The following is an 18,717-nucleotide window of genomic DNA, read 5'->3' on the forward strand; positions in this document are numbered from 1 at the left end:
CGGAAGGTCTTTATTTGCGCCGTGTGTTTGTGGCTGCAGATGCAACTCCAGGGCGCGCGGGCCGCGGCCCCGACTCCGAGCAAAGCTCCTCCCACCACGCGTCCTCCTCCAGCATCTACCAGAACTGCGCTCTGGAGGTCTGGCCCACAGAAACGCACTGTCGCTTTAAGAACGCTTTGTTGTCTGAAGTAACAGCTAAATGTTCCCGCCATCAGGTGCTGATGTCCAGCTGCTCCCAGTGCCGCTCCTGCGAGGCTCTGGTGTACGACGAGGAGATCATGGCAGGCTGGACGGCGGACGACTCCAACCTGAACACCAACTGTCCTTTCTGCCGGACAGCCTTCCTGCCGCTGCTGCATGTAGAGTTTCACGACCTCCGCATGACCCCTGAGTACGACTCCCGCAGGATAATACTTCTACTTCTGCTTGAACGCAGAGCCAAAAGGTTGAACATTAACTTTTCTTCTTTCAGTTTTTATATGAATCCCAGTGCGTCTGGAGAAAGCATTCACAGCAGCAGCATTCAGCCCTCAGGCAGCAGCTTGGCCGACATCAAGACACCCGACCTCATCACTTTCTCAGAGGAGACGAAGGAGACGCCGGACAATCTTCCTGCAGCTCATAAGAGGTACGGCGAAATATAAAGGTCATCCATGCAGCAACTAGTTAAACCCTAGTAGTTATGTCCATCTGTGATGTTTGTCAGTCAACCCATCCCTCAATTTATTCATCCAACCTTCATTTTATGTCTGTTCTTCTCTCCTTATATTTATCCATCTATCCTCCATTTATTCATCCATCCATCTTGTGTTTTTTGCACATAGACTTGAGGAAAAACATCTGTTGTGCATCGACAGTAATTATATAATTCAAAAGTAGAGGAACTTTGTGGAAGACGGCTGCCGTTCCTCATATCCCCCCCCTGACTCCTCTGTTCTTTGTGCCGTGTCCAGTCTGGTTCCGGAGCCGGTCCAGTCGGACCCCCTGGGCCTCCTGGTGCACCCGGCAGCAGGGAAGCAGGAGAGAAGCAGCGGGACGTCACTGACGCGCAGCAACAGCGTTGGAGGGCCGCTGCAGGGCCTGGACTACACCCTGAGACCCGGACACGGCGTCTCCACCACCAGCCTGCCCTGCAGCCTGCACGAAGTGTCGGTCAGTGATTATTGAAACACTCAGCTGAAGGCCGCTTCTGCACTGGAACTGATTGGTTGGATTCTTTGTGTTGGCCAGGATGGCATTGGAAAAAAACGTCCAAATCCCAAGCCGGTGTCCGTCCCGTACCTGAGCCCCCTGGTCCTGCGCAAGGAGCTTGAGACCCTGTTGGAGAACGAAGGAGACCAGGTGCAAATAAAATCTCTCAGCACTTTTCAAGCGTCATCCATCGTGAAACGACACTTGGTACTGAAACAGGAAGCTCTCTGTCCAGGTCATCTACACCCACAAGTTCCTCAGTCAGCATCCGATTATTTTCTGGAACCTGGTCTGGTACTTCCGCCGCCTGGACCTCCCGTCTCACCTGCCGGGCCTCATCCTGACATCTGAACACTGCAACAACGGAGTCCAGGTTCAAAACAAGCGACTGCGAATTTAGTCACAGTTTAACCACACTAATCCTTAAAGTATTCAAAATCCTTTAACTTTTTCATAATTTAAAAAGAAATTAATGAGAAGTGACTTACCCTGGCTTTTTATTGAGGGTTATCAGAGTGAGAAAAGTCCCTACAATATGTTTGTGGCTTAAATAATACAATAAAAGGTCATAAGCTGTGGTATTTATGTAACAAGCTGTTGTTACTGCAGCTCCCCTTGACGTCGCTGTCTCAGGATAGTAAGCATGTCTTCGTCCAGCTGCTGTGGGACAACATCAATCTGCATCAGGAACCCGAAGAACCGCTCTACCTCCTCTGGAGGACCTTCTGTGAGTGCATGCAGATATTTACAGCTTCCACTAGAGGGCACTAAAGCACAACCACTTATTAATGCTTCCTTGAATAGGTTACACAAAATCATTTTTAGACAATGAGTTGTTTATGAGCTGTTTTAGGGCCTCCTGTCTCCTTAAATCCAAATACGCTGCTGCAGGCCACATCCCCCAACTTGACGTTTTACACTCGTACATAAAATTAGCTGCAAATAGATGTGCAATCGTACAACTGTACATCTTTGAAAAGCATTAGTAGAGCCTCCTGCACAACCAACAACAATGCAGCAAGTGGTTTCTTAATGGTAAGTCAACAACAAAACACTCGTCTTTTCCAGCAGCCAGTGAACAGCATGTACAGTGGTAAACCCAGCTGACCAAACCTGCTGGGCTTCAGCTTGGGTTGCTCAGTGACAAGGCAGTGCCCTTGATTGTGACTTATTAATCGGCAGGTTTTTGAAATGGCTCATTTTCTAGACACCCAAAAAAGCGTGAACTTATTTCCAAAAACAGTTCGGTGGAGTTTTTTTTTTTTGTAGTTGTATTTTTGGTTTGCTTTGTTTTTAAGATGGGTGGTTTTTAGAAGCCGTTAAGACCCAAACAGAAGGCAAAGACGTGCAAAATGTAAATTTTGCATTTTAGGTCCCATTTAAATTCACACTGTCAAGGAAATTCTACTGGATATTTGCACCAATATGAAGATCTTACAGAGACAAAAAACAAACAAACAATTTCACCTTTAATTTCCTGCATGATCAGAAGAGGTCAGCGCTGAGTCTGTCTCCTGAAACATTGTGGTGTTTGTTGCTCCTAGTGGAGAAAAAGGGGACTTTAGCTCCAACAGATCATCAGGAGATCCGAACCCTCCTCAACACCATCGTCAGAAACATCCAGACCAACGACGTCTACGGTCCCATCAACCTGCTCCTGAGGGAGATCAAACGCCGTCCAGACGGCATCAAACGGCAGAGGTCAGCCTTGTCGCTTTTCTGTTTCAAGGTTGTTTCCTGAGGTGTTAACTTTCTCCTCTGAATCTCTCTCAGGAGTATTTACAGAGAAATTCTGTTTCTCTCACTGGTGGCTTTGGGACGAGAGAACATCGACATAGGTGAGTGACAATTACAGACAAATGAGTTTCACTTTCCATTAACTGAATCACATCAGATATAGCTTTTAACCGACATTGAAAAGCCCAACTTTTAATTTGATATTTAATAAGTGAGAAAAAAAAGAATCTCCTGGTGTGATTTATTGAACAGTGACCAAAAACACAGTGCAAGCGAACAGTCTAATAATTTTTGCCATTTTGAATGCAATAACGTTGAAGCTTTTCAGTGACGTAACAAAATGTTTTTGCTACTTACATTAGCAAAATACGTTTCATATAAATAATGATATTACCATATAGGTCACATGACCATCGTTGCAGTGATTCATTAAATATGTTTGATCCATAAATACAACAAATAACATTTTACAAATGCAATCAGCAAGAGTGAATGCTAAAGTTAAACTTTTTTTTTTCTCGTCTCCATTTTCTGGATTATAAATATAAACACACGCATCTTACTTAAAAAGGCACCTGCTTTTGTCTTGTGAGATTTTGGCCTTCATATTACTGTTATATCCCATTTAAAACATATTCTTGAAGTAAAGAAGAAGTACCTGATTGAAAGGTTGGGTTTTTGGAGAAACTTTGCTGATTTTGCCTCTTTGTCTCCTGCAGAGGCCTTCGACAGGGAGTACCGGCAGGCCTACGACCAGCTGAGCCCGGAGCAGCTCAAGTCTCTGCACCGCATGGACCGCCCGCCCAGCGCCAGCATCGAGTGGTGTCTGAAATGTTTCGGCGCCCCTTTCATCTGAACAACGGTTGCGTCTCAGAGCGTCCTCACTGGTCATCCGCAGCAGAGGGGAACAGTGAACTTTTTAAAGCCGCTCCCTTAGCTGAACATGGTACTTTAAAGCTGCTTTTGTTTTGTTTTTTTCTTGTATGTTTTCAAGCCGTGGCTTTCGGTGGGAAATGTTTTTTGCCACCCGGGACGACACGAGCCGCGCTTCTTCACTCGTTGCCTAACAGAATGTTTCGTCTGCCCGCACCGCAGTCACTTCCTCCGTCCTGTAACTTCTCCCACATCAGATCGGATGAGACGGATATGTCCCAGAGTGCCGAGCCAGACTGCTCTGTGTTTGCACTTTCTAAAGCAGGCAATAACACACATACTGAGCTTCACCACCTGTTTGTACATATTTTTCATTCAAGTGAGAAACCTGAAACCAGAGCTGCCTTTTCTTGTTGTTGTTTATTTTTGTTCCTTCCAAGTCTTAATGAATTCTGGAGATGTTGAAGTGTAAATATACAAGCTTGTGTTTGTTTCAGTGACCGCGGCTACGGACAATCACTAAGTATCAATCACTAAAATGGATTCACAACATTCCAGATCGCCCTGCAGCCAGGAGCATGTCTTACACCAGAACTGGTCTCTGCAACAACACCCGACTCCCGAATGCAGGAGTGCCACACTACTGATCCAAAAGCAACACAGCCGTGCTAAACAGGAAAGCTAAACAGCAGCTCGGTTTGCTTCTTATATCTGCCTTTTTTTAACAGGAACTTGCTGCACTAGTTGCTCTAAAAGGCCTTATTGTGTGAGAGCTGATATATAGTTGGGCTATTCTCTTTTCCCTGAATCAAATAAAGGCTTCACTTCTTTACAAAGTAAAAATTTTATAAATTTCAAAAGTATTTACACCCTTTGTACTTTTTTTTTTTTTTTACATTTGCATAAAATGGTCCATAATTGAAAAGTGGAAGAAAAATGGTGCATGGATTTTCAAAATTTTCTTTTTCAAATTAAATTCTAGAAATTGCTGCAGTAGTGTTATTAAACCTATGCATCCTTTTTCTTCTACTTCACGTATTTGACCTCTTTCTGCTGGTCCATCACGCAACATTTAAGTGAAACAATTTTACGTTTGCCGCTGTGATGAGGCAAATCCTCCCGCCGGGCGCTCCCATCACTCACGGAGTGGACGTCATTTTAATCGCTCCAGTCCCTTTTTGAAAGAAGCTGCAGAAACCAGAACTTGTTGATTACTGCTGACTCTCTCCCAGGAGTCTGAGGTGACATTCCACTAAATGCTGAAGCATGAGGTAAATCAGATTAGTGCTGTGATGACCTGTTGGGGAAATGGGCCTTAGATTGAACTATTTTTAGATCTGAGTTGGGAGCTTGACTTGTACAGAAGAAATCATGTAAAATATTCCATTTGCACTGCGTAGAGTGAGATCTGAACTTAACCCATTGTGACGATAAGATTAAGCCACATCACAGAGCAAACAAAAAGAAAAAAAAATAATCTTGATTATTTATTTTTGTATTATTCACATTTGGATTGAAGACGGTTTGGTAATGTAGAATTTTTATAACTAACAGCATCCTCATCCCTTTAAATGTGTCTTTAAAGGGGGTTCCATCCTGTACTAACTATGTAAATTAGTTTTTCTTGGTTGTACAGAGAAGACTTTTTTTTTTTAATAACAAATGAAAATGATCTCTTACCATCCTGTGGAAAGAAAATGAATGTCTGTCCTTAAAAGCGCTGCAATAAATGAGTTTGTGAACTGATTGGAAACAAAGATGTGTTTTTGTCAATGCTTTGGTTTCTACATTTTTATTTTTTCACTTTTCACACACACTTTTTTTGCAAAATTATAACATTTTCTACAAATATATTATTGTTGTTGATTAAAAGATACCAAAGCTATTCATCTATCTATCAGTCTTTCCACCAATCCATCACTCTTTATTTTATCTCTCCATCTGTCCAAATTATGCCCTTGACTTCAGTAAGCGGAAGAACATTGAACAAATTCTCATGACTCGAAGGGTAACAGGTCATTTCCGTCAAAACAAAGCCAACTTAAATTCTGTTAGCAACACGTGTAATTTTTTAAATTTTTGAATATGTTAAGAACTTTAGCTGAGAAATGGCACAAAGATAGCTGCAGGTGTTTTTACCAACTCAATTCAGCACAGAGAGAAACCTGGACTCTACAGACGTCTGCACAGCAGCAAACAACCTTTAGCAGAAATTCCACAGGAAACTCTTCATTGCCTCAGTTTGAGGTATTTGAGAAGGACGGGGAAAAATGTCCAATTTCACAACTCCAGTTGCATTTCTCTCAAGAGCCCAGCAAAAGTGCATAAATTGATTTGCCTCATAAATACCTCAATACAGAAGAATGGTGCTAAGTTGTTTTCTCAGAGCCACTCACTCAATTTTTTATGTTTTTTTGTAACATCTGGTAAAGCATGTTGTGTGTTGCGCCAACAGCAAAGCCTCCTGATGCACTTTGTGTGGGGTTGCTTCTCATCCAAGAGAGTGGGCTTGCTCACAATCCTGCCGGAGAGCACGGCGTTGTCTGGAGGATCGAAACGTGTTCCAAGAAGGACTTCTTCCCACAACCAAATCTCAGATTGGTAATAATGTGTGTATTCTCCTGCAGGATTCAGAACTGAGCAACAAGGTAAAAGTGACGTTACACCAACAGTGTCAACAGCTGCAGTCAAGACGTTTTAATGCATCATGGACTTAAACTCACAAACTTAAATAAGAGAGGAATGGATTACCATGATTTGAGATTTGGACTATAGTTAATATGAAGTATGCAAAAAAACAAAAAATTGTGGAAATTATGAAAAAATATTTTTATTTTAGTACTGATACAGAAAAATGTTTTCTTTTAAAAAGTGTGGAAACATACAGCTGTGATTTCATCTCCAGTGCTCCAGGAAAACATTCAAGAAATTGCACAACATTGTTGTCACTGAAGTTTGTGAGGAGCTGACATGATGTTCCTGTTTATAGGATGTCAAATGAACGCTGTCTAAAAACAACAGATCATCAGCAGAAAACAAAGTAAAAACAGCAGTGATGACATGGTGACAGCATGCTGTCTTTTCCCAGCAAGAAGTTTTTGTTGCAAATTATTCAAGACATTTAAACATCAAAATCTGTCGGTACAAAAAAAAATAAGCAAAAATTGTGTTGATAGTCTTCAGTCATTTGCAGACATAAAAAAAGGAATTAACTCCTGTAATTATTTAAAAATAATAATTAAATGAGTGGTGATTTAAAAAAGAAGAAGAAAAAAAAGCTAATTAAGATTTTCAGCGCAGTTTTTATGTTTTTTTTTTAAATATTTCTTTTACAGTTGCCAGCCAACAGGATATGCACTGAGGTGACTTCCGGTTTTCTGAGGTTGAAGAAGGAAGCGGCTCTTGATTAAAGCCTTTAATTAAAGCAGCTGGAGTCACAGGTGTGTATTCCTGGCGTTGGCTTGCTTTTTTTTTTTTTTTTTTTTTTTTCTTTTTTTGTACTTCTGAGAGGAAAGGGAGACGAAATGTCACAACGACGGGCGAAAGTTGAAGCAAATACCGAGAACAAGCAGCAGCTGAGTCGGAAAATGCGACGGAAGAAGCATGGGCTTTTTATCCAACAGATTGAGAAAGAAGGTAGATGGCAAAACAAAACAAAGAAACCATTTATTGTTATTATTATTTTATTTTTAATGCATTTCCAGCACAGGACCGCATGAGGCACTTGGAGTCCAAACTGGAGAGTCTCATAGCGACAGTTGACAAAGTGTTTAAAGTGGAGCTGATGAAAATGCCTCCTTCTCTTCAAAATACTCTCGTAGGGGATCTGATCAGCCGTAAGTCTTAGAGTTATGTTTTGCACTTGATCTTATTTAAAAAAAAAAATTTGAAGTATTTCAAATTGATGCAGATATAGCTGAACAGACCCAAATGGTACTGAAGGCTGGTGACGTAACGGGATTAACGTTGCCTCATTTGTTTAACCGGGGCAATAAAAAATGGTGCAATTCCCTCTAAACTGTATCACGTTTGAATAATGATAAAATAAGATGACCAGCATGTTAAAAACCGAATGAAAATGCTAGAAGGAAAACGCAGGAGTTGGGTTTACTTAATTGATGTAATTAAATCTGAGCAATTTCACATCCAATATGGAAGACATTAACAAAATGAGACATTGTGATTGAAAGCTTTCTAATCAAAGCTCACACTGATATTCAATTTTGAATGAGATGATTGTGTGACAATCTATTTTCACTATTTCTACAACAAAACCAATTAAGTCTTTGAAACTCTCAGTCCAGGTTTTGGAAAAAGATGGACTACTTACTTGACCTGTCTTTGTTTTTTTTGTTATTTTTTTTTGGGTGTTTTCTCCAATTTTTTGGTCTTCTGTGATAGAGGACCTCTCGGCCAGTGAGGTGTCGATAGCCATTCAGGTGAGTCAATTTCTTCCCTCTATGCTTCACAGGAAAGGATTTCTTAAATAAATAAACTTTTTTTTTTTTTTTTCTCTCTCAGAGTGAATCCCGTGAAATGACTCAGCCTCTCAAGCGAGTCCCCAGGGGACCAGGTAATTGTTTGTACTCTAATATTCCTCTTGTATTGCCTGGTATTTTATGATTTTGCACTTTTCATTTTCAAAGTAAAATCGACTGATTCTGCGCCGGTGTTGTCCACCCCGGCCCAGAGGGCTTCTGCCAGGAATGCAAAGGTGACTCGTTTGACATAAAACAATGATTCAAACAGGCTTTTCATTATTATTTGCTGTTGTCTTTGTTTTGTTTTTTTTTAGAGTGCCAAAACAGGCACAAAAAGAAATAGAACTATAACTATCAGCAACAGCACTGGAAACCTCAGGTAAGACCCGACCGCCTGTGTGAGGTCGTCTCAACCAGATTGGGCCTGAAGGTCGAGGAGTTGCTTGTACTTCTTTTTCCTGCAGAGCTTCCTCAGCGACGATCAAACGAGCCCAGAGCCATCTGGCGAGTCGCAAAACTCCCGAAATGACTCCCGAGGCGGTACAGAAGCAGAAAAAGCCTAAACTCAGGTCTGTCTATAGTGCAGGAAAAGAAATCTACCAGAACTTTATTGGGTTCTCCTGGTTACAGCGCTGCATAGACGATAAATTATGGTCTGTAAGACAGAGAAGCCTTTGTATAATAAAGCAGTAAGATGTGAATGTTTTCATAACAGTCAAACTGAGATGATTGGCAACTTGATGATTATTTTTCCGTTTGCTACAGGTCGGTTCTGTCTGCTGGTGAGCTGTCTTGTTCAATGGCAGGACCTGCAGCCCACATCACTGTGACGACGGCGCAGGGACAGGTGAAAATGCATACTTGTTCCTTGCAGCTGTAGAGCAGCGTTTCTCCTTCCTGGGACTCGCCTACTTCGTGTTTTCTGTGTTTCTCTGACTTCACACTTGACTTGAATAAATGGGTGGTTAATGGGCCTCTTTGTGGAGGAGATGATGCAATAATTTGCTTCAGATTTTTAGTAGTTTAAACGATGAGAGCGTCACATTTTACAGTAATGATTACTGCGAGTCCTTATACTAACCATCTAAAATGCTATTCAAGATTTTTTTTTTTGATCTTTGGGTTCATATATTTCAGTATTAACTGAGGGACATAAAGCTCCCCTGTAGTTTTGGTTTTTAAATGTTTAAATCTATTTTTAACCTGCATATTGTCAGAGGTTTTGATGCTATTTCAGATTAAGTCGTTTAAAATGCGATTCTTTTGAAATTGACATATTTTAACGTGTGAAGTTTTTCTTCTTTCTAGATGTTAATGTTTTCTGAAGAGACAAAGGAGGAAATCAACCTGGAGTTGCTTGATGATGTGGCTTGGTGCCAGATTCAGAAGCTTACAGTGAGCTCTTTATGATTTACAGGATTTCCACATCGAGTGCATTGAAACCTTGTGCATTAGAAGTAATTATTCATTCTTCTTGGATTTGGCAATTTCAGAGTCTGATGGACTATTTAGCGCAGCGCAGTCAAATTCAGTGACATTTGACCTGGACCAACCAGTTGGGCTTGACTCCTTTTTTAAATGTGCCATCTTTGGGTTGCAGTCTTTTCATAGACTGCGCACAATCGACTATAATGTGTAATAAGAAATATAAATGTCATGGTTTGCTTTTTAAATTTAATAAAGTTTACTGGTGATGCCGTACGATTGTGGAATCTTTCTTTCTCCTAAATGTCATGCAGTTTATTTTACAAACAAAAGGCTAATTGTAAAAATCTTTGTTTTCAAATGGGCTGACTGGGGAAATTGTGGGCAGAATTAGGCTGCATAAAAGCTGTGCTGCATTTTTGCATGTGAAATGAACTAAATGTTTTACATTCAATGAAATGAATGTGAAATATATGGAAAAATACTTCATTTTTTTCTGTATATTTGTGTAATAATGCAAGGTAGTGGTAATGTCATGCTGCGTAGATGATCAGCTGCATCAAAACCTGCAGGCTCTCATGTTTCGATGAAATCTGAGTGACATCCCCTTATAAATGATGTAATGAGGCTTATTGGTCCGATATGTCTGTTTGTTAAAATGTTCAATTTCATTGGCATAGGATTAAAAGTTTGAAAATTACATTGAGTGGAAAAACACAGAAGTTCATAGTTCCAGTTTATTTTCTGAAGGTGTGAACAAATTATTATTATTAAAGTTAAATCCAAAGGCTGGAAAATAAAGACATTCATGTGAGTAAAAAGATCATGGGGAAACTTCTGCAAGAATAAAAAAGCAACAGTGCAGTTTGCTTAACCTTCATACTCAGACATCAAGCATTCAGTGCTAATTAGGGACTTTGCAGTGAAATTACTTCAGCTGTCTTGACTCTGAAGTAATTGTTGATGGGAATGTAGTGACTCCATCTCCACCTCCATAGGCTCCTCGGTTTGCGGCTGAGTGAAGGGGGCGTTTCTATTCTCTGGTTGTTTGCTGCTGGCTGGGGACGACTCGTTGTGAATGCTCATCCTGGGGTAGAAAGGACCGACCAGCCAGTTGAGCGGCGTGTTGTTGACCAGGTAATCCATGACATTGTCCAGGGACTCCTTCATCTTGCCCAGCTGGACCCTGCTGCTGGTTAACACGCTGTCCGGCAGGTCTCCCAGGACCTTGGCTCGGCTGAAACTGTTGTACACCTGTGCTGCCGAATGGCTGAGGGACAGCGCCTCCTGCTGGATGTGGTTGGGGAGTCCCTTCAGGCCGGAGACCAGAACGAGGCAGGTGGTCTGCAGCTGCTGGGTGAGGGAACGACCGAGAGCCAAGGTGCGAGACTCTATCACCTGCAACAAGAAGATCATTTTAAAATGAACATGTTTGGTTGGTCTTTTATCAGTTTTATAATAATTGCCCTGAAGTAAAACCTACAACACGTATTTGTAAATGTATAACTAGCATATGAGAACCAGTTTAAACAAATATTAAACTGGTATGAAGAAAAAACGGCTTCAGTAGCGGAAGCAGTTAACATCTGAGGCAGCAATGTGTTTTAGCCCTAAACTACTTTTAACTGCAAAACCCCCAATGTTATACTGAAAATGTAAAAACAGCTACAATTTGAATGCATTTCTTTAAAGAAAATACATGTTTAATATTGTCTTTACCCAATCCCACAAAAAATGCTATTGGATAACATTTTTTATCTCAAATATATGTTCTGTTTTCAGTTAGATCATGTCTCTGCAATGAAAATTAGTTTATATTTTCACATATCTTTACAACGGTGTGGCAATAAATTTTCGTGGCTTTAATTAAACGTAAGCCTTTTCAAACATGCTGGATTTAAAGGCTCTGAGGGAGTTGGCTCTGCCTCCCTTTCTGGACCCAAATCCTCTTGGAACGACTAGTAAACCTTCATGATGCAACCAAATGTCTTGTGCAGAATAATAAATGGTTTCATGTAAGACGTGGCCAGGACGGTGAGAGTTTCATTAGTTATCCGTACAGTTTTTACATGAAGTCCTAATGTGGGATAAATGTGTTTTTCCTCAAGGCTCCAACTGTTAACCACCTGGCTTGATTTGGTTTAATTGAAAGAAATGTGTTCAAATCCAAACGGGTCTTAATTGGCTGGCTTCCTGTGTGAATTACCTCTGCATGATGACCATTCTCCTGGGTCTGAGTACCAGATTTCCACGGGACCAATGAGTTCAGCTTGTTGTTCACCATCTGGTTAGCATTGTTGATGTTCTTTCTGCCATATTCGATCTAGAAAGAGGAAAGCTTAAATCTTAGAATCGGCATTTTTCACACTTACGGGAATAATTTGCATCGATTCTTGTAGAGTAGAAGCTGTTCAAGTCTCACCAGGTCAACAGTGGAGTTGAGCTCAGAGATGAACCCCAGGCTGCGCTCCTTGCCCTCCTGTATCCTGGCCACGGCGCTGGTGTACGCTCTCCTCCTCAGCTTGGTAGACAGGCAGCCCAGGCGGACGTAGTAGCTCTCTTTTTGATCGAAGCCTTTCACGGCTTTAGCCTCCAGCTCTGTCACAAGGCGAGGGGAAACCAAACCACACTATATTTAGCTCCCACAAGCCACTGCATGTGTGGTGTTTTTAGTCATGAAGGCAATAAATCAGTGTTAGAACGCCTGGGCTTTAAATCTTTGAGAACTCTGACCACAGTGTACCACAGTGTCACTCTGAACAACTCTTCATTGTGTTGCTGGTGAGGAAAAAGCAGCTAATGCACATTAGCATTTATCTGATAACCCCAGTTTTCAGGACATCATGGGTCCCCATCTGACCCATGATGCAGCTTTATGTAACTGCAAGATATTTTGTTTTAGTTCTTTACAATGTTGGAACTTCATTTCTCATGGTGGCAGCATGTTAAAGTAGCTCTGTTATGTTAGTTCTGACTTGTTCTTTTTATAGATTTTTTTTATTTTGTTGAGGCGTCACATGTTTGAACACTTATTCCCTCTGGTTTGGATGCTGTGCAGCTGGAGGGATTTTTGTTTTGTTTTTTTTTTTTTTTACTTTTGAACAGTCATGATACATAACTGGCAATGAGGTTGTTTTGACAACAACTGGGAGCATCTGAGTTGCATCTCAAACACACACTGCATTTTTCCTTCACCTTCATAACTATTGTACCTGCTGGTCCATCACATAAAATTCCAATACGATGGAGGTTTTTGGTTGCGACGTGACAAAACATAAAATGATAAAGGTGTCTGAATATTGTTTCCAAGCATTTACCCAATAACTTCCACTCACTTAGCTCCTCCTCTGACATTGGCAGATACTGCTCCACCAGGCTCTCGGACGTAGTGAGGGCCGTGTCCACTCCGCTGCTGACCAGCTGCACCACTCTGCTGTCCAGCATTGTGCTCACACTCCCACTCACGGCAGCCTTGGTCCTCTCCATCCCGTCCTGGACTGCGCCCCGGGTCTTTTCCACCACAGTGCTCAGAGTGTCAGAGACGGTGCCCTTGGCTCCAGAGACTTTTCCCGTCATAACATCCTTAGCGGTGGTTACGACATCCTTGGCGCTGGAAACAATCTGGGGGAAAAGACAGATGGGGGAATTTTTGTTGTTTAAATGATTGAAGCCAAAAGTGGAAGGTTATGGAAGAAAAGCCATGGGTCAACATGATCAACGCTGTTTGGGGAGATTAGCTCACATCAGTATTGTGCAACTGGGCTTGTTGCCATACCTGGTCAGAGGGCTGATGGAGGATTGGCAGAGTTTTCTCAATCTTGTCCAAACCTTTGCAGGCCAGGTCATTGGCAATGGCAACTGTAGATGGAACAAAAGAGACAATTTATAGACTTTCTGAAGCAAAAAAGTCAAGATAACTTGAACATCCCTTAGACTTTTTCACATTTTCTACCTTATAACCAGCAATATGAAGTCGTTTCGTGGGATTTCACTATAGACCAACACAAAACTGCACAATTGAAACTTAGAGGCAAAGTTACACAGCTTCCATTTGTATTTTAGCCCAGTTTACTTTGAAATGCAAAAAATAAAACCCAGGGCAACTACTTGTTATCTAAGTAGTTAACACATCCAAAACCCAAAAGGTTTTATCTGGAGAATAAATAACATTGCACCAATCCCCAATAATGTTAAATATGGGTATGGCTGCTTTTTTCTTATGAAAAAGATGGGTGTCGCTAAACCATTGGGGTGCAGGTCAACCTTATTTGTTAAATATTTCAAAAACCAGCCACTTTGTCTTGTTTCAGCCAAAAAAATCCAAACTGAATACGAAACTTGAAGAATTCTAGAGTTGTGAATACTTATGTAACACGCTCAGTCATAATGAGGTGAAAGATCAACTGGATTAAGAGTCAGGAGTCTGGGTTAACCATCCTGTTTCAAGTTCTAGTGACGTGACTCAGCTGGAGGTTTTAGTATGCGTCGCTTGTCCTTTCAACCCGTCTTACTCTGAGGTTCCAGCTTGCCGATGATGGGCGAGGCCGTGGTGAGGGCCACAGAGGTGATGGTGCGGACCCCTTGCTCTGCAGCCTCGCACACACTCCTGATGTAAGGATGGTTGTCCTTGGTGTTGGAGTACACACTGAACACCAGGCTGTAGGTGGAGCTCACCAGAGGGAGGCTGGTTACCCTCTCCACCACACTCTGTGAGCAAATGCAGAGAAACACAACTTGCATCACTTTCTTAGCACTGAATGAGTGAGATTTTAGATTTGAAGCAGCATCGCTATAGTCTTTACCTGATTTGGCATAACTTCAGTTGCTGCCATTTCTGCTCTCAGAAATCTGTAAAAACACATTTATTTTACTGTAACAACTTTTCTTTTGAAGAAATACCAAAAAAACAAAAACAAAAAAAAAACATTACAGGAGTCGGCCGTCACTTCCGCAGTACAGTAAAGTAGTTCCGGTATCTGTTGTAAACACCACAGCTAACGGGTCGTTTTTCAACAAAGTGTTCAAAACACTTACCGAGTAAAGGCGAGAGACGACCCACAAATGTCACTTTCTTCACCGGATGATGTGAACGAACCAACGGCTGCAGTATTTATTCGCTCTGACTGAAATATCGCGAGATGAGGCGTGGCGCTGTGACGCAATGATTCCGGAACAAAGGTGACAGAGCGCAGATGGGGCTTTCTTCTGATTCGTGAACTTTCACCTGTCAGCTAACGTTCAAATCGGTGACGAGTGAAATATTTTGACATTAAAAAAAGTGAATTTTCAATCATGACGTCAGGTGTTGTCCATTCAGGAACTTTTCTTTTGTTGCATTTTTTTTTCTTTCTTTATAAAGTTGAAAGTCAAAGTCACTGGTGTTGCCACATTTTTACACACATCTGTTGAAATGGGTTTTAATGATGTGATACCTTTTTAGAATATGATTTTAATCAAATTAATCTGTCATATGCAATAAATAAAATAGACAAGTAAATAAAACACCCTTGTTGCACATTGAGTGCCTGATACTATCCATGAATGAAAATGTGCAGATGTATTAACATCTTTGTTTCACTTTGAAGGATTGGTTCCTCTCTCCAGGAGAGACTGTGTGAAAAGTTCTCAGTCCGTCATCAGGGAACCCCGGACAAACGACCATCCACCCACATACTACCTACATATTTACTTCCGTACTACCTCACCCATTTTCTCCTCTGACATTAAAATGAAGAATCACAAATCACTGACCCTGTTTAGATGACCCACATATTGAAAATCTATCAAATATTTCTAATCTTCTTCAAATGACCTAAACACTTGAACATTTTCTTTTTCAAGGTTGCGCTCGGCTCATTCCCTGTAACAAAAACTGATTTTATTTTGGGATTCTGTTACATAAGTAAAGGTCCTCTGGGGATTTTCTTCTCATGGTTTGAGCTCAAAAGCTTCCTAATACCCCAGGTTTGAGACAAAAATCTCCAAATACAGAGCATTAAGACGGAATACTCTGTGAATAATAGTTTAGTTTCTAAGTGTTTCTTCTTATGACTAACAGTAATAGTGCAGCAAAGACCAGTAATCACATTTATTGTTAGTTTGAATTATACAAATACAGCTGATAACCTGACTAAATGTGATGTATGTTTCCTTTTCACCAAAACACTTCTGAAAAGTGTGGTGTACATTTGAGGTTTGCAACATGAGGCTCCAGAGCCACAAGAGGCTCTTTGGACCTTCAGAATAAAATAAGTTATTTTAGCCACTTTTTCTGTCTTGCAGAAAAAGTCAGTAAAGACTTTGTTGGGGGGGGAGAGATGATTCACTTTGAACCACTTCACATATTTTTCTCTCATTTGTCTTCTGTATACTTTTGGTCTTTGGTTGCTAATTGTTAATTAATGTTCTTTAGCAATGTTCTCTGTGAAGGCTCTGTGGCCTTCACAGAGCACCTACAGTCACAATGACTTTAAATTACACACAGGTGGACTCTGTCTACTAAAAAAAGTTGACCTCTTAAAGCAGCTGTCTGTATCAGATTTAATTTAGGAGTATAATGTAACAAAAAGTATCCACGTTCCACAGTCAGGCATTATAAGAGACATTTATCAACCTGTTTGCCTCTCGGTAATCATCAGCAATGAAAGGGACCGCGACTGCAAAGTTTATAACAGATGACCTTTTTCTGTCTGTGTGGCCCAGTAAGCTGCCTGCCAGGATGACAGCAGGTTAGCTGCTGCAATACAAACACATAAAAGCATGATTCATCCTCCAGTTCCAAGTCTGATCCACATCTTTTATTACCCTTTGTAACATCCTGTACAGAATAAATTCTCCTGGTTTATTCCAGGTTATAATCAGTTGCTTAATAATGGAGGGATTTCAGTGTAGTCAAACTTTTTTCACTTGTGTAATACACTGTAACATGCTGAAAACTGGCTGATCTCTTTCCTCTTTCTGGTGTATATTTCTGTTTTCATACACATTAATAAAAGTTGAATCAATCATATGTGCGGAATCACTGTTGCTTTGCATTTGGAGGCCAGATGGTGAAACACATATTCACATTTCAGCTTCTTCAGCTGGCAAACGCACTGGGACCATTGGGCTCAATTTATTAGCATGTAAGTAGATCAAATCAAGCCCACATGAAAATGTTGGCTTCAGAAAACCACAGAGAGTCTGTCAGGATCAAAGATGTAAAGTTGGTTCTGATTTTCCGCAGGATCTAAAACAGAACTCCTGTCTCGTTAATGAACACGTAGCGGGTCGTGACTCCACGTTGTACTGGACATTGATCGGATCGTGTTTTATGGCACACGTCATGCTCCCTTTATGGCTCGGGTCGGCTTCAATGCGAATCAAAGACCATTTGATTGTGACTCATTCGCACGACGACGTGAGATCTCAAAAACTTCTGTTTAGGGGTCAGAAGCGTAATAATTTATTTATTTTTTTTACTTTCACTTTGATACTGAAGCAATTAAAGTATCACAGATGAAATGAACTGCAGCAGAGCTATCAGACAATATCAAGCATTGTACATTTTCCATTTCTGTTTTAACTTCATTACTTTGCTCTACCCAAGTTTCTGTTTGCATTTTGGCGAAGCTTCAACCACACTCTACATGACCTCTACATGACCTCTGACCTTCACTGTTCATGTACACAGATTTGTTCCTTTTTCTACTTGAAACTGGTGCTTTTCTCAAAGTGGATTAACAGATTAACTGTTGCAAATAACTTTAAAAATCTTCAGATCTATACCTGAAACCTGAAGACGAATACATTCTTTTTTAGGATAACAGTAAATACAAACATACATCCACAGTCAGAAAAATGACTTAAACTGGGAAGATTGAATGTTTTGGATGACCGAGTCAAAAATCTGAGGTTTATCTTGAAAAAGAAACACAAATACAAAAACTTACTCTGAAGGTATTTTAACAAAGTTCACCAGTACGCATACTGGTAAATTCTTCTTTTTATCGTTATCCTTCAAATATATTTGCTTGTTTTTAGTTGAATTGTGTGGGATAAAACTTGCTTTGAATTTATTCATTAAGATCTAATTTTTTATTCCACAAACGTAGCTTTTTGTCGGGGCTGAATGGATGGATGAATTCTCTCTGGAAAACAAAGAAGTAGATGTCTTTTGCCATCTACTTCCAAACAAACTTTCTCAGACAATTCATAAAAGTTGGTTTGCAATTGCATCATATTTCAATTGAATTTATAAAATGTGTGGATGTTTAGTTTCTCCTAGTCCTTGTTTGTACAATATTTTTATGCAGACCGAAGGCACAGTTCTTTGACTTTCTACCTTGGGTAAATAAAACCCTCAGTGACATCATCTGGGGTAGCTTGAGTTCACTCTCCCCACTCGACTTCCTTCAAATCACACTGAGGTTGCCACAGTCCAGCCGAAGAAAGCCATTCATTTTGTCTTAGTTCTCGTTTCACATCAGATTTAGAGGCTGCAGATTCCTGTGGTAAATACTAGGATGTGTCAGAAAATGTGCTGCTTATTTGACCTCACAGTACATTTCGCAATCAACAAGTGACCCAGAAAAAAGTTTCTCATAAATTTAGAATTAAAGAAAGTAAAACGGTGCTGTAAAACTTAGTACTTCCAGATTTAATCCAGTAGATGGCGCCAATGTTGACAGTTTCTGCGAACACCTACCAGGTTTGAAACATGAACAACTCATGTTTTAAACCTTTTGCACATAAATGTTGGTTTTGCAGTGAGCTGAACTTTTTATTTTTGTTACCTCCACCTATTAGATAGAGGACAGTAATACTTTGTAGATTAATTTTAATATGAGCTGCACGTTGCTGCAGTTACTATACTTGCCACAGGAAGCCACTGGGTTCAAATCCTGGTTTGGCGTCTTTCTGCGTGGAGTATGCATGTTCTCCCTGTGCCAGCCTGGGTTATCTCTGGGTACTCCGCCTTCCTCAAGCAGTCCAGAAATTTTCGGTTTTTAGAGAATGACTCAGCAGAATC

General features: G+C 40.7%; 3 protein-coding genes across 6 annotated transcripts in view; 2 read left to right on the top strand and 1 right to left on the bottom strand.

The window, feature by feature from the left end:
• Positions 1–5,547, top strand: part of dennd4c (DENN/MADD domain containing 4C) — a 40,136-nt gene extending 34,589 nt beyond the window's left edge. For all 3 annotated transcript variants that reach the window (XM_055050957.1, XM_055050959.1, XM_055050958.1), the window contains 10 exons: positions 40–137; positions 216–391; positions 473–628; positions 954–1,152; positions 1,231–1,341; positions 1,427–1,564; positions 1,801–1,918; positions 2,736–2,892; positions 2,965–3,029; positions 3,648–5,547. In XM_055050957.1, coding sequence (XP_054906932.1) covers positions 40–137; positions 216–391; positions 473–628; positions 954–1,152; positions 1,231–1,341; positions 1,427–1,564; positions 1,801–1,918; positions 2,736–2,892; positions 2,965–3,029; positions 3,648–3,784 — 1,355 coding nt within the window. In that variant the 3' untranslated portion in view covers positions 3,785–5,547. The remainder of the gene's footprint in view (positions 1–39; positions 138–215; positions 392–472; positions 629–953; positions 1,153–1,230; positions 1,342–1,426; positions 1,565–1,800; positions 1,919–2,735; positions 2,893–2,964; positions 3,030–3,647) is intronic.
• Positions 5,548–6,380: 833 nt separating this feature from the next.
• cdca9 (cell division cycle associated 9) lies at positions 6,381–9,926 on the top strand. 2 transcript variants are annotated; one of them, XM_055051184.1, is made up of 11 exons: positions 6,381–6,410; positions 7,137–7,437; positions 7,506–7,637; positions 8,203–8,240; positions 8,323–8,374; positions 8,448–8,515; positions 8,597–8,661; positions 8,747–8,851; positions 9,048–9,129; positions 9,591–9,677; positions 9,776–9,926. In XM_055051184.1, exons 2-11 carry the CDS (start codon positions 7,326–7,328, stop codon positions 9,815–9,817), a joined length of 783 nt encoding a protein of 260 aa, XP_054907159.1. In that variant the 5' UTR covers positions 6,381–6,410; positions 7,137–7,325; the 3' UTR covers positions 9,818–9,926. The 2 variants fall into 2 exon arrangements, with proteins under 2 accessions (XP_054907159.1, XP_054907160.1); XM_055051185.1 differs by lacking the exon at positions 6,381–6,410 and having other exon boundaries at positions 7,327–7,437; positions 7,511–7,637.
• A 504-nt stretch (positions 9,927–10,430) lies between these two features.
• Positions 10,431–14,820, bottom strand: plin2 (perilipin 2). The gene is made up of 8 exons (XM_055051237.1): positions 14,742–14,820; positions 14,510–14,555; positions 14,219–14,414; positions 13,483–13,565; positions 13,043–13,328; positions 12,130–12,305; positions 11,914–12,030; positions 10,431–11,105 (listed from the first exon to the last, which is right to left on the bottom strand). Exons 2-8 carry the CDS (start codon positions 14,537–14,539, stop codon positions 10,641–10,643), a joined length of 1,353 nt encoding a protein of 450 aa, XP_054907212.1. The 5' UTR covers positions 14,540–14,555; positions 14,742–14,820; the 3' UTR covers positions 10,431–10,640.
• Between the last annotated feature and the right edge of the window lie 3,897 nt (positions 14,821–18,717).

Source organism: Poeciliopsis prolifica, unplaced genomic scaffold, assembly GCF_027474105.1.
Source record: "Poeciliopsis prolifica strain line A6 unplaced genomic scaffold, Auburn_PproV2 SCAFFOLD032, whole genome shotgun sequence".
Taxonomy (NCBI): Eukaryota; Metazoa; Chordata; class Actinopteri; order Cyprinodontiformes; family Poeciliidae; genus Poeciliopsis; species Poeciliopsis prolifica.

Bases quoted from the DNA above. Each gene is read 5' to 3' on its own strand.
- plin2 (XM_055051237.1), bottom strand. From the start codon at position 14,539: ATGGCAGCAACTGAAGTTATGCCAAATCAG. The intron at 14,415-14,509 runs GTAAAGACTATA...ATTTGCTCACAG, and splicing joins CTGAAGTTATGCCAAATCAG to AGTGTGGTGGAGAGGGTAAC. The intron at 12,306-13,042 runs GTGAGTGGAAGT...GCCTTGTGACAG, and splicing joins AATGTCAGAGGAGGAGCTAA to AGCTGGAGGCTAAAGCCGTG.
- cdca9 (XM_055051184.1), top strand. From the start codon at position 7,326: ATGTCACAACGACGGGCGAAAGTTGAAGCAAATACCGAGAACAAGCAG. The intron at 7,438-7,505 runs GTAGATGGCAAA...ATGCATTTCCAG, and splicing joins CCAACAGATTGAGAAAGAAG to CACAGGACCGCATGAGGCAC. The intron at 9,678-9,775 runs GTGAGCTCTTTA...TGGCAATTTCAG, and splicing joins GCCAGATTCAGAAGCTTACA to AGTCTGATGGACTATTTAGC.